Source organism: Rhinoderma darwinii, chromosome 4 (genome assembly GCF_050947455.1).
Source record: "Rhinoderma darwinii isolate aRhiDar2 chromosome 4, aRhiDar2.hap1, whole genome shotgun sequence".
Classification (NCBI taxonomy): Eukaryota; Metazoa; Chordata; class Amphibia; order Anura; family Rhinodermatidae; genus Rhinoderma; species Rhinoderma darwinii.
Window position 1 is genome coordinate 271,998,563 of NC_134690.1, and position 15,101 is coordinate 272,013,663.

The following is a 15,101-nucleotide window of genomic DNA, read 5'->3' on the forward strand; positions in this document are numbered from 1 at the left end:
ACTAAATAAAAAATTATCTCCAAACTGACCACTCCTGTGATCACATTATCCGGCGAGAAGACGCTCCGGGTCTCTGCCTATCTGGACTCAGGATCCACAGCAAACTTTATCCAGCAAGACCTAGTGGATCATCTCCAGTTGCCCACTGTTCCTCTGGGGATGTCTTTGGCTGTAGCCTTGGTGAATGGTCTTCCTCTTCCCGAGCCGATCATGTCTGAAACCAAGCCACTGAAGCTCCAAGTTGGAGTCCTTCATACTGAACTGATTACCTTCCTTGTCTTGCCTAAGGCCGTCAATCTTTTTCTACTGATCCTGCCTTGCCTCCGGTTGCATGCTCCAGTACTGGATTGGAATTCCATAGCTCTCCATTGGGGCCCCAAATGTTCCCACCATTGCCCGTTACAGATCCATCCCATCCAGCCTCCTCTGCCTCAGTCATTAGCGGGGTTACCTATTTGTCTTCAGAAAAAAGGAGGTTGAGATGCATCCTCTACACCGGCTTACGACTGTCCAATTGAACTGATTCCAAATGCTTCTCCCCTCGTGAACGGGTATATCCTCTCTGATAGACAGAGACTCAAACCATGTCGGCCTATATCAAGGAGAATCTGAAGAGGGGTTTTGTAATGACGGGGTAGGGAGACAGACAGGTGAGCCCTAATCTACCCGCCACTCAGTCCCTGCCTACTTGCAACGGCCCATCCTAGGCGACGGCGTACAACTGGGCGACGGTCCCTACGCTCAATAAGTGCACGACAGACAAACAGACAAGGGTACACAGAAGCTAAGGGAAATGGGGCAGTTGCCCACGGCAACACAGCGAGCAACAAGAGTAGTGAACGAGCCAAGTCAAACCAGGAGTGCACGAGGTACAAATCGCAGAGCAGGAGCGTAGTCAGTAAAGCCAGGGTCAAAAATGAAGCAAGGTCAATAATCATAGCAGGAGCAGCAGAGCCAGGAAACAGAAATGAATCACAGGCAAAGGAGGAGCAGGAAATGCAGGTATAAATAGACAGAGGGCGGGAGCTAGCTCCGTCTGGCCAGGCTGTGATAGGCTCTCCCACTCCTCAGCCTCCCAGCCTGACTGGTAGAAGATCGTGTCACTCTCTCAGACTTAGGAGCAGGTGCAGACTGATTACCCACGGGCGTCGACACAGAAGCTGTGTCTGGCAGATCCTTTACAGGTTTCATATGAAAGTCTTCCTGCCCGGCCGGGTCGGGTTCTTCTTCGTGAAAGACGGATCTCTTCGACCCTGCATTGACTACCGTGGTGTCAACCAGATCACGGTCAAGAACAAATACCCATTACCAGTAATATCTGAACTGTTTGACCGTACACGATGAGCCAGGATTTTCTCTAAACTAGACTTGCATGGGGCTTACAATTTGATCCGAATCTGTCAAGGTGCCGAGTGGAAGACGTTATTCAACAAGCGAGACGGGCACTACGGTTACCTGGTGATGCCCTTCGGTCTATGTAACGCTCCCGCAGTCTTCCAGGAGTTTGTCAATTACATTTTCCGAGATCTCCTCTATGTCTGTGTTGTGGTCTATCTTGATGATATTTTGATTTTCTCTCCAGATCCGACGACTCATCAGAGGCATGTTGTCAAGTTCTACTACGATTAAGGGAGAATTGTCTGTATGCCATGCTGGAGAAGTGTGCCTTTGAAAAAATTCTCTGCCATTCCATTTCGGATCAAGCTCTCAAGATGGACCCTGAAAAAGTAAGGTCCATCCTGGAATGGCCACGTCCTCAGGGCCTGCGGTCCATACAGCGCTTTTTGGGATTCTACCGGCACTTTATCCCAAACTTCTCATCACTGACGGCTTCCATCTCTACCCTTACCAAGAAGGGAGTGAACACCAAGGTGTGGACTCCAGAGGCAGAATCTGCATTTAATAGCCTCAAGAGGGCCTTTACCTCAGCCTCAATCCTCCATCACCCTGAGGTATCTCGGCAGTTCTCGCTGGAGGTGGACACATCTTCTGGTTGTGCAGGTGCACTTCTGTTCCAGAGAAGCTTCAAAGGAAAGGCAGTGGTGTGTGGCTATTACTCAAGTCTATTTTCCTTCGCTGAGCACAATTACTCTGTTGAGGATCGGGAGTTATTGGCCATCAAATTGGCTCTGGAGGATTGGAGACATCTGCTAGAGGGCGCAGCTCATCCCGTCCTGATATACACCGACCACAAGAACCTTACATATCTGCAGTCGGCTCAATGGCTAAACCCCCATCAAGCCAGGTGGTCGCTGTTCTTCAACCAGTTCCAATTTGTGCTCCACTAACGTCCTGCTGACAAAAATTTGAGGGCCGATGCCATATCCAGGTTGTTTGAAACAGAGGAAATTGTGGAGTCCCCGCAATGTATCATAGATCCGTTCTGCATTATTCTGGCTAATCCTCTGCAAGTTAGAGACATCCCTTCGGGGAAGACCTTTGTGCGGTTGTCAGACATGAGGAGAATCCTTCGCTGGGGACACTGCTCCAAACTGGCTGGACACGCGGGAGTTTGTAAGACTTGAGACCTGATAACTCGTCATTTCTGGTGGCCCACACTGCCCGAGGATGTTGTGGACTTTGTTAGAAGCACACACAGTGCAGGAAAATACAAAGTTCCTCAAATCAAGTGTGAAGGATTTGCCTGACACAGCTTCTGTGTCGACACCCGTGGTTAATCAGCCTGCATCTGTTCCTAGGTCTGCTAGAGTGACTCGATCTGCTACCACTCAGGCTGGTATTCAGAGGAGTGGGAGAGCCTATCGCAGCCTATCCAGACGGTTCTAGCTCCCACCCCTGGTCCACTTATACCTTAATTTGCTGCTTGTCCTTTGCCTGTGATTCTCCTGTTTCCTGGCTCTGCTGTTCCTGCTGTTACTATTGACCTCTGCTTCATATTGACCCTGGCTTGACTGACTATTCTCCTGCTCTGCATTTGTTACCACATACACTCCTGGTTTGACTCGGCTCGTCCACTACTCTGTTGCTCATGGTGTTGCCGTGGGAAACTGCCCCACATTCCTTTGCTTTTGTGTTCCCTTGTGTTGTTTGTCTGTCGTGCACATATTGAGCGTGGGGACCGTTGCCCAGTTGTACGCCGTCGCCTAGGACGGGCTGTGCAAGTAGGCAGGGACTGAGTGGTGGGTAGATTAGGGCTCACCTGTCTGTTTCCCTATCCTGACATTACACCAAGGCTGCCAGTCTGCTCAAACCTCTGCATGTGTCCAACGCACCCGGCAGCATATTGCAATGAACTTTGTCTCTGATCTTCCTCCCTCAACGGGATGCAATAAGGTCTGGGTGGATGTGGATCGGTTCCCCAAGATGGCTCATTTTATTCCGCTGACTGGTCTATCTTCTGCTGCTCGACTGGCTCGTCTCTTCATTCAGCACATCTTCCGCTTGCATGGCATGCCCCTTCACATCGTGTCCGATCGGGGGTTCAACTCACCTCAAAATACTGGAGAGCCCTATGTAAACTCCTGGATGTGAGATTGGACTTTCCTCAGCCTATCACCCTCAGTCCAATTGTCAAGTCGAGAGGATTAACCAGATCATGGAGAATTATCTCCGCCACTTCATCTCCATGCAGCATGATGACTGGGTACAGTTTCTTCCATGGGCTGAATTCTCGTACAACGACACAAGTGAGTCCACTACCTCGATACCATTCTACATTGTGTACGGTGAACATCCTAGAATCCCTCTTCCTGTGTCGACTACATCTCAGGTACCCGCAGCTGATTCTGCATTTGGGGACTTTCTGCAAATCTGGCAACAGACCCGGTCTTCTATTCTGCTGGTAGTCGATCACATGAAGCGAAAGGCAGATACTAGAAGAAGAGAGCCGCCCCAGTATCTTCTGGGTACCAAAGTCTGGCTGTTCTCTTGGAATATCTGTCTGAAGGTCCATGCAAATTTGCTCCCAGTTCCTCTGACCTTTTGAGATCCTGCAACAGATTATTAATGCTGTCTCCTATAAGCTTCGGCTGCCTCCTAGCCTCAAAATCCCATACTCCTTTCATGTATCCCTCCTGAAACCTGAGGTGCTGATCCGCTACAGTAAGACTCCTAGTCCTGCGGTTGCTCTCAGTTGTTCTTCCGATGTGTTTGAAGTAAAGGAGATCTTGGACTGCAAGAGGGTAGGAGGAAGGACTTTCTATTTAGTGGATTGGAGATGGTTTGGTCCTGAGGAGAGGAACTGGGAGCCAGAAGAAAATCTTAATGCCCCTACCCTCATGAAGAAATTCCTCTCTCGCTCTGGACCCAAGAAGAGGGGGTGTAAGTGGCGGGCACTGTAATGGCCACGGTCGCAGACTGCAGACCCCTTTTCATCCTGCCGACGTCTTCCTCTCCGGAGATACCAGCACATATGGCCGTCCTGTCCTGCAGTGACAACCAGGGTGCGCACGCGATCTCACTCCCGGCCTTAAAGGGCCAGCGCGCACACATGTTAAGAATGAACTAATTAGTCACAGATCCCTGGACTATATAAAGCGCCCTGCGCCTTCCATTTCTTCCCTGAGCGTTGTTTGTATTCCTCTGTTAGTCTTGCAACTGGTCCCTTAGTAGTTTCCTGTTCCCAGCGTTCTCGTTCCCTGCTACCTGAATCCTGTGTCCTGTGCTGTATTTGTTCCTGTGCCCTCTATAGTGTTTGAGTCGTGTTGTGCTGTTTACCACATCTGCTGTGTCTCACCACGTCTGGTGTCATCTGCCACGCTTCGCATCATCTGCCGTCTGAAGTTCCATCTGTGCCTAGCCACTGCGACTGTCTGGACTATTCAGATACGCTTGTGCTGGACTTTGTATTAATTGGGTACTCTGTTTTTTGGCCAGCTGCCTCCCCGCTATGGCGGTGCATCCTGGTGGGCCCATATACCCACAGATCGTGACAACACGTACAGCGCAAGGGCAATTTTAGGAGCCCAAAGCTAAACAGTGGTCATGTGTGCCTGTCTGACACCAAAAATCACAATGTTGATAAAGCTGAGAAAGAAAAACAGGAGACAAAAACCTAGTAAAAGGTAATTTTTTACATGTATATAACATTAAAACCTTTAGAAAACGTATTAATAGGCGTTCTACAACTTTGGGTGCCAAAAAGGAGTCACGGGACAACCCCTTTAAACAGATTTGAAAATGTGTTTAAAATGTGTTGTGTAAAGGATAAGCGCAATAAATATGATAAGGTAGTATGTACAGTATGTCTTAAAATCGCATGGCACAGATGGATAAATATAGTAAAGACAATGTGTACAACCAACTTTTTGTATTGCTCCAAATGCACCAAAAATATTGTTATACACTGCAAACAAACTGTATGTGTAGTGTGATCCTGCAGTCATCTATTACTCCACTTCCCCTGTCCCCTCTTCTTGCAAACCTACAGACAGTGGAGGAGGGGCAGGTGAAAGAGAGAGAAATGCATGACTGCATGGTCAGACTACACAGTTTGTAGTGAGTTACCATGGAGATACATAGGTCTGTAAAGGAGTTGTATACTCAAAACTGTAGGATATTTTTAATCAATACTATTTGTAAAGTTATTGTACTGTTATGTACTGTAGCAGCTTAAAATGGTTGTGCACATAGCCTTTACATTTTTTCCCAATCTAAGCCATTAAATATCTAGGCATAGATGCCATACTACATCATTTAACACTTATTCTCTTTATGCAATGCATTCTGATCACATTGTTCATTGTTTAATTCTGATGGTCATTGCTTAATTTCCTAATAATGCATTCTATTCATCTACACACACTGTACAGATGACGAAATGAAAGATTGCCATTACCAGGTAGTACGCACCTAAATGCACACAGTGTTATCTGTGCTATCTAACTAGGACACAGAACAATATCTGCTAGTAGAATTCAAATTGTATTAGCCGCCCAGAATGTAGATAACACTCTTAAAGTGCATTTACATGTAGCACTTATTGGTAAAAAAATAAAGCAAAAACGGCAATGACAGTAAGGCTGGGTTCACACGAGCACATTAACGTCCGTAATGGACGGACGTATTTCGGCCGGAAGTCCCGGACCGAACTCCTAGCATCATAGTTATGTACGATGCTAGGAGTCCCTGCCTCTCTGCAGGACAACTGTCCCGTACTGTAATCATGTTTTCAGTACGGGACAGTAGTTCCACGGAGAGGCAGGGACTCCTAGCGTCGTACATAACTGCGATGCTAGGAGCCCAGCTCCCTACACTGAGTTCGGTCCGGGACTTCCGGCCGAAATACGTCCGTCCATTACGGACGTTAATGTGCTCGTGTGAACCCAGCCTTATAGGAACAATTGAACAAAAGTCAACAAATCCTTCTTAAATAAGGGTCCTCTTACCCGGCCCAACGTGGGCCGTGTAAACGAGTGTTGATTAACGAGACAGCTCGTTGATCGGCGATTGTTGGCTCCTTTTCACAAGGAGCTATATATGGGGACGAGCGCTCCTTACTACAATCGCTCGTCCAGATACATTTCTATCATATAGGCAGCACTTCTCCCTGTTTACACAGGGAGATGTGCTTCCGATAAAAATATTTTAGGCTGCATAAACTATACAATCAGCCAATGAGCGAGCGTTTGCTCGTTCATTGGCTGATCATTGCCCCGTTCACATAGCGCAATAATTAGGAACAAGCATTCTGTGAACGCTCGTTTTTCCGATAATTGGGCCGTGTAAAAGGGCCTTAAAACAAAATACATACCTACATGAACAGAGGCGTAACTTAAAGCTCATGGGTCTAAATCTGTACCAGGACCCTTAACCGTCATGTGTCATTTTTAATACTGCTGTCCTCTTATGTAGTCAGACCCCAAGGTCCAGATGGGTCTGCAATCTGTGCACCCCCTAATGTAATGCCTCTGTCCAAACCTTAAAAGAATACTAAACATAGAAAATACACAAATAAAATGTAAAAACATTCCAGAAATAACTTCTGTAAGTACATACATACAACTGGATGTAGAAAGATCCTTCCCCCACTGGTTTGTCTAGAATAGAAGACAAAAGAGTGTTAAATCCCACTCTTTAGCTAAACATGACCACTTCTGTTGTTTGCCAGCCTAAAATGGAAGAAATTAGAAGGAAATTAAACCCTGTGAGACCGATATTAATTAATATCTGTTTTTGTTGCTGCCAGGAATGTGGTCAAAAATATCCCAACAGGTCTTGCTTTTATGTTTTGTGCTGATATTTGGATAGGATAAGCTTCATATGTTCCATTTCTACGCTTTGGATGCCATATTGTATCAACTGACATATTCCTAATAGGTCACACAACGTTGGTGCAATATATTTTCCCATTCACTAACAATTAGGGTATGTTCACATGGCTTATTTTCGTCCGGTTTCGGGCCGCAAACGGGCGAAAAATGGCCCAAAAATCGGAAGCAGAACGCCTCCAAACATCATTGATTTCAATGGGAAATATGGCGCTGTTCCGACGGGGCGTTTTTTACGTGGTCGTTTTTCAAAACGGGCGCATAAAAAAAGTCCTCGAAAAATAAGTGCATGTCACTTCTTGAGCCGTTTTTGGAGCCGTTTTTCATCAACTCTATACAAAAACAGCTCCAAAAACGGCCGTAAAAACGCTGCGAAAAACGCGAGTGGCTTAAAAAATGTCTGACGTTTTTAAGTTTGCATGTGCACATACCCTTAAAGAGGCTCTGTCACCAGATTTTGCAACCCCTATCTGCAGATCGGCGCTGCAATGTAGATTACAGTAACGTTTTTATTTTTAAAAAACGAGCATTTTTGGCCAAGTTATGGCCATTTTTGTATTTATGCAAATGAGGCTTGCAAAAGTACAACTGGGCGTGTTGAAAAGTAAAAGTACAACTGGGCGTGTATTATGTGGGTACATCGGGGCGTGTTTACTACTTTTACTAGCTGGGCGTTCTGATGAGAAGTATCATCCACTTCTCTTCAGAACGCCCAGCTTCTGGCAGTGCAGATCTGTGACGTCACTCACAGGTCCTGCATCGTGTCGGCCACATCGGCACCAGAGGCTACAGTTGATTCTGCAGCAGCATCAGCGTTTGCAGGTAAGTAGCTACATCGACTTACCTGCAAACGCCGATGCTGCTGCAGAATCAACTGTAGCCTCTGGTGCCGATGTGTCCTCGCTCGTCCGACACGATGCAGGACCTGGGGAAGTGACGTCACAGCGTGATCTCTCGAGAACACGGCTGTGTCTGCACTGCCAGAAGCTGGGCGTTGTGAAGAGAAGTGGATGATACTTCTCGTCAGAAAGCCCAGCTAGTAAAAGTAGTAAACACGCCCCGATGTAACACACATAATACACGCCCAGTTGTACTTTTACTTTTCAACACGCCCAGTTGTACTTTTGCAAGCCTCATTTGCATAAATACAAAAATGGTCATAACTTGGCCAGAAATGCTCGTTTTTTAAAAATAAAAACGTTACTCTTATCTCCATTGCAGCGCCGATCTGCTGCAATAGCAGATAGGGGTTGCAAAATCTGGTGACAGAGCCTGTTTAAAATTGTGTTTTTTCACATAAATATAAATTGAAAAATGCCAGAAATAAATCTAATTTGCACACCATTGGTGAACTCAATCATACACTGTTTTGTGATAACTGTTTTTCCATCTGTTTGGCTTTATATTAAAGGCAATGTTTTCTAAATAAAATTGTGTATCATTGTGTTGATGCAACTTTCTAATTACTTTATATTAAAAATTATTTTTACTTTTCGAGATACAGCTGCTTTGTATCCTGTATTCAGAGCAACTGTATCATGCGCTGAGACCTGATTTAGTCAGGTCAGCGGGACTGACGGGTTCAGTGTGAGGGGGTCCTGCGTGTCACTGACACGCAGGATCCACTTGTAATAGATCACATCTGAGTCATGACCATAGATGTGATCGGTAACAGCTCGAATCAGTGTGTCAGAGACACGCAGGATCCGCTGACACTGAACCTGTCAGTGCCGTTGACCTGACGTATTCAGGTCGCAGCGCTAGATACAGCTTCTCTGTATACAGGATACAAAGCAGCTGTATCTTGAAAAATTATTTTTAATAAAAAGTATTTAGAAAGTTGTACCAAGCACACTGCTACGCATTTATATATATATATATATATATATATATATATATATATATATATATATATATATATATATATATATATATACAGTCCAATAGTAGATGAACACAGCACTCCAATAGTCTCCAGAAAATCAGGCCATGTGCTCGTTGCCTGGGGGTGAATCAATTCCCCAACATCCCCAACATCCAATAGAGAAAAGCATAGAACACAGCAACGGCACCAGGACTTCACTTCAGAGTAGATGAAAGCAAAAGTGGATTTTATTCACCTCAGTACAGCAACGTTTCGGTTCAACAGGATGGCTTGAGAAAGGTTCCTGTTGAACCGAAACGTTGCTGTACTGAGGTGAATAAAATCCACTTTTGCTTTCATCTACTCTGAAGTGAAGTCCTGGTGCCGTTGCTGTGTTCTATGCTTTTCTATATATATATATATATATATATATATATATATATATATATATATATATACATATATATTAATATTAAAATATATATATATATATATATATATGAATATATATACATTTTAAAAAATTGAACGTTTTCAAAGTTGTACATAACCATTAAAACGAAGAACATTCAGAAGGTGATCTTTTTTTATTAGTTATTAACTTTTGGATAAATAAGTAGTTTGGTTACGTATTTCTCTTTCTAAACAAGCAGTGTTAATAATTAATAAACAGAATTATAGATATGGCAGTACACTAATTCCTAATTATTTTTCTGTATTTTAATGCGAACAGAAACTCTTGGCCTTGCGTGGATGATTTTTAGTTACGCTGTTATGAGCATGGCGTCTCTGCTGTTTGTGCTAATGTTTGTTCCAAATACAAAGGGGAGGCCATTGGAGGAAATTTCAATGGAGTTAGCAAGCAGGTAAATTTGTTTGTCCTTTGTTTAGAAACTATATTTTGATATGCATTTCTTATATAAGATTTGAATCATATAAGATTATATAAGATTTTACAGGTTACAGGAATGCATGTAAAGTCATTATATCTTTATATCATATGATGTGATGTCTCCATGTTTGCATTGACACTCATCCAAAATATAGCACATTAATATGTACCATGATCAGGGTTCATAATGACATAAACCAGAATTTTGATTTTTGCCATGATGCTATCTAATATATGGCCCTGCTCATTTTGAAAGTGTTCTTTGATATAATGGGCCTTATTTATCAAAACTGTCCAATAGAAAAACAAACCTTGTTGCACAAAGAAACCAATAAAAGCTTAGCTTTCATTTTTTTAAACAGCACTGTAAAAATAAAAGCTGATCTGTGATTGGTTGCTATGGGCAGATTGGACGGGCTCATTCTTTCCCCAGCATCTCCTGCGCCTATTGACTCACCTAAGTTTTAAGCTCCAGGCAATCAGTAGGTCTGATAAAGGTCTATTGACCGGAAAACGTTTCACACCTAATATCTGGGTTGCCTTTATAGAACTGTATGTATAACTACAAAAAAAAACAACGAGCATATCAAAATAAAGAGTGTGAGGTGTTTTGCAATATGCATGAATATCCAAAGCTGGCAGGCACTAATGGCAGTCATAACAGTGCATTCAGAAAGTCTTCCGACCCTTTCACTTTTTTTCCATTTTGTTATGTTGAGGCCTTGTGCTAAAATGAAAAATAATTCAAGTTTTCCCCATCATCCTACACTCAATACCCCATACTGACAAAGTGAAAACAGAATTTTAGAAATTTTGAAACTCAAATATCGCATGGACATAAGTATTCAGAGCCTTTGCTATGACACTTGAAATTTAGCTGCGGGGGCCTCCAATTTCTCTAGCTCATGCTTGAAATATTTCTAAACCTTGATTGGAGTCCACCTGTGGTTTATTTATTTGATTGGACATGATTTGGCAAGACACTCCCTGTCTATATAAGGTCTCACAGCTGACAATGCATATCAGAGCAAAAACCAAGCCATGAGGAAGGAACTGCCTATAGAGCTCAGAGACAGTATTGTGTGGAGGCACAGATCTGGTGGAGGGTACAAAAAAATTCTGCTGCACTGAAAGCTGCCAAGAGCACAATGACCGCCATAATTTTTAAATGGAAGAAGTTTGTAGCAACCAGAACTCATCCTAGAGCTGGTTGCCCCACCAAACTAAGTAATCGGGGGAGAAGGGAGTAAGAGTTGACCAAAAATGCAATGGTCACTCCGGCTTACCGCCAAAGATGGGAGAAACTTCCGGAAGACCAACCATATCTGCAGCATTCCACCAATCTGGGCTTTATGGTAGAATAGCTAGAAAGAAGCCTCTCTTCAGTAAAAAGCACATGAAAGCTCGTCTGGAGTTTGCAAAAAGCATATAAAGACACTCAGACTGTGAGCAACAAGATTCTGTGGTCTGTTGAAACCGAGATTGAGCTTTTTGGCCTCTATTCTAAGTGCCATGTCTGGAGGAAACCAGGCACTGTTCTTCACCTGCCCAATACCATCTCTACAACGAAGCATGGTGGTGGCAGCATCATGCTGTGGGGTGTTTTTCAACAGTTGGGACAGGGAGACTGGTCAGGGTTGAGGGAAAGATGAATGTAGCAAAGTACAGAGATATTCTTAATGAAAACCTGATCCAGAGTGTTCTGGACCTCAGACTGGGCCGAAGGTTCAATGACCCTAAGCACACAGCCAAGACAACACAGGAGTGGCTTAGCGACAACTCTGTGAATGTCCTTTAGTGGCCCATCTAGAGCCCTGACTTGAACCCAATCAAACATCTCTGGAGAGACCTGAAAATGTCTGTCCATCAGTCCATCAATGGTCCCCATCCAACCTGACAGAGCTTGAGAGGATCTGAAGAGAATGGCAGAAAATCCCCAAATCCAGGTGTGCAAACCACGTGGCATCATACCCAAGAAGACTGGAGGCTGTTATCACTGCCAAAGGTGCTTCAACTAAGTACTGAGTAATTGGTCTGAATACTTATGTCAATGCAATATTTTAGTTTTTCCTTTTCAATAAATCAGCAAAGATTACTAACATCCTGTACTTTGTCATTATGGGGTATTGAGTGCAGAATGATGGGGGAAAACTTGATTTTTATTTTTATTTTAGCACAAGGCCTCAACATAACGAAATGTAAAACAAATTGAAAGGGTCTGAAGACTTTCCAAATGCATTCTATCTATCTATCTATCTATCTATCTATCTATCTATCTATCTATCTATCTATCTATCTATCTATCTATCTGTCTGTCTGTCTGTCTGTCTGTCTGTCTGTCTGTCTGTCTGTCTGTCTGTCTGTCTGTCTGTCTATCTATCTATCTATCTATCTATCTATCTATCTATCTATCTATCATCCAGGGGCGTAGCTAAAGGCTCATGGGCCCCGATGCAAAAGTTCTTATGGCCGACGGTCCGCAGCCTTTAGCTGCATCGCTGGGTCACCTAAGTGACCCAACAATGCAGCACTAGCAGCCGGGCTGTCACTAAGGCTTAAAATGTCAGGGGAAATAGCCCCAATACATATGTGTCCCCCCCCCCCCCAAAAAAAAATATGTGTGTATAGGAGACAGCATAGCATATCTATAGCGCTATGACCCTATAAACTATGGATAGGATTAGATACATTGGCTCAGCAGACAGTATCACACATGATAGGATTAGATACAGTGGCTGAGTAGACAGTATCACACATGATAGGATTAGATACAGTGGCTGAGCAGACAGTATCACACATGATAGGATTAGATATAGGGCCCAGTAGACAGTATCACACATGATAGGATTAGATATAGGGCCCAGTAGACAGTATCACACATGATAGGATTAGCTACAGTGGCTGAGCAGACAGTATCAGATACACAGCTCAGCAGACAGTATCACACATGATAGGATTAGATACAGTGGCTCAGCAGACAGTATCACACATGATAGGATTAGATACAGTGGCTCAGCAGACAGTATCACACATGATAGGATTAGATACAGTGGCTCGGCAGACAGTATCACACATGATAGGATTAGATACAGTGGCTCAGCAGACTGTATCACACATGATAGGATTAGATACAGTGGCTGAGCAGACAGCATCACACATGATAGGATTAGATACATTGGCTCAGCAGACAGTATTACACATGATAGGATTAGATACAGTAGCTCAGCAGACAGTATCACACATGATAGGATTAGATACAGTAGCTCAGCAGACAGTATCACACATGATTGGATTAGATATAAGGCCCAGCAGACAGTATCACACATGATCGGATTAGAGTTATAGTTCCCAATGCAGGGGAAGGGCATAACAGACAGTAGTTTCTTTGCAAAGTACTGGGGACACACTTTTTTCTTATAAGCTGCTGCAGTGCTGCCTATGTCTCTGCTCAGCTCTGTGAGCCATGATGTAGCCGGCACTCTGTCCCCCGAGGATGAATGTGGGCAGGTGGCTGGACATACCTACTTATGCAGAGCAGGTACAAGATGTAATATGATTGGGCCGGGGGAGTGGAAGTGGAAAAGGTCAGTCGACGACTCATGAGGCACCTCCTGCTGCTGCTGCTGCTAGGACCACGACAATTCCCCCCTATGCAGTGCACAGTCTACATGCTGGCCGCTGTAGTACACAGCCTAGTGCAGCCCAGCCAATCAGTATGACCCACACTAATTGGCTGGACTGCAGCAGGCTGCGTAGTATAGCGTCCAGCAAGTGGGCTGTGCGCTGCTCAGGGAGGGGAAATGTGTCAGACTACAGGGCAGGGCCCGCCGCTGGGGATAAAGAGGTGGGCGGGCAGCAGCAGCACACTACATACACCGGCATCTGGCATTTGCCAGATAGGCAGCCCGGCCCTGCAGTCAGCGTTAGTGTGGCGAGGGGGGCCTACGGGCCCCCCTGGCTTACGCGCCCGGTCGCAACTGCGACCGCTGCGACCCCTATAGCTACGCCACTGCTATCATCTCTCTTCAGTGCATATCTATCTGTGTCGTAGCTAATAGCTTTACTGATCTATGGTTAATTGGGCGAGGGTGATATAAATAACAGCCAGTATTTTTAGTTAAACATAGATATTACTGAATGTTTGTAGAGGTAGTAGATTGAAGCTTCATTTTTTTGTCACTACAAGTCTCCACAGTTCAATGCCATTTGTAGTTGCTTTGCACCTTCTGACCATGCAAACAATTGGCAATGACCTGCAGACTTCCCACAGTAATGAATCACCCTATTTTGATTAATGTCGTAGTCAGCTAGCTTTACAACACCCAGTGAGGTCACTGCATTCTGTTAGTCTATCAAAATAGGAAAGTACAAGTCGTGATCTCAATAATAAACCTCTCACGTTCGATAATAAGCTGTCAACTACAGGCTCCATGTAAGATAATTTACATTGTGATGATTGGTATTGCTGGGATCCTCTTTTGAATTGTCAGGGATAAATAAACTATATAAGTTAGTTCATGAAATTAAAGTTCATTTTTAGAGAAGAGGCTTTCCTGCTATCAGTGGCTAAGCAGTCTTTCGCATCCAGAGTTCCTCAAAACACTGTGGGAACGAGTCAGTAGGGTTTGCAGAAGAAAGCAGTGGCAAGAACTATCACTTTTTTTTATTGCTTATAGCAAACTGATCTCATCCTGCCCAAAGAGACTTGGTAAAGGGGTGGGCAAAGCAGTGAACATATTTAAGCATTAACATAGCACTGGAATACTTTACATGGTTACATAGTTAGTACAGTCGAAAAAAGACATATGTCCATCAAGTTCAACCAAGGGATGGGAAATGGAAGGGATGAAACAAAAATTCTACACATTCACATAGGAGCTGATATTTTTTCATTCTAGGAAATTATCTAACCCTTTTTTAAAGCCATCTACTGTCCCTGCTGTGACCAGCTCCTGACGTAGGCCATTGCACAGATTTACAGTACCCCCTTGTTTTTTTAGGGGGTTTTACATGGAACAGGATTGCACCATATTTTTTGTATGTGCCATTCATATATTTATACAAATTAATCATGTCCCCCCAAAGTCGTTTCTTTTCAAGACTAAATAGGTTTAAT

General features: G+C 44.0%; 1 protein-coding gene across 1 annotated transcript in view; it reads left to right on the top strand.

The window, feature by feature from the left end:
- Window positions 1–15,101, top strand: part of SLC2A12 (solute carrier family 2 member 12) — an 83,011-nt gene that overhangs the window by 59,437 nt on the left and 8,473 nt on the right. The window contains exon 4 of the mRNA XM_075864305.1: window positions 9,827–9,959. Within this exon, the coding sequence (XP_075720420.1) occupies window positions 9,827–9,959 (133 nt within the window). The remainder of the gene's footprint in view (window positions 1–9,826; window positions 9,960–15,101) is intronic.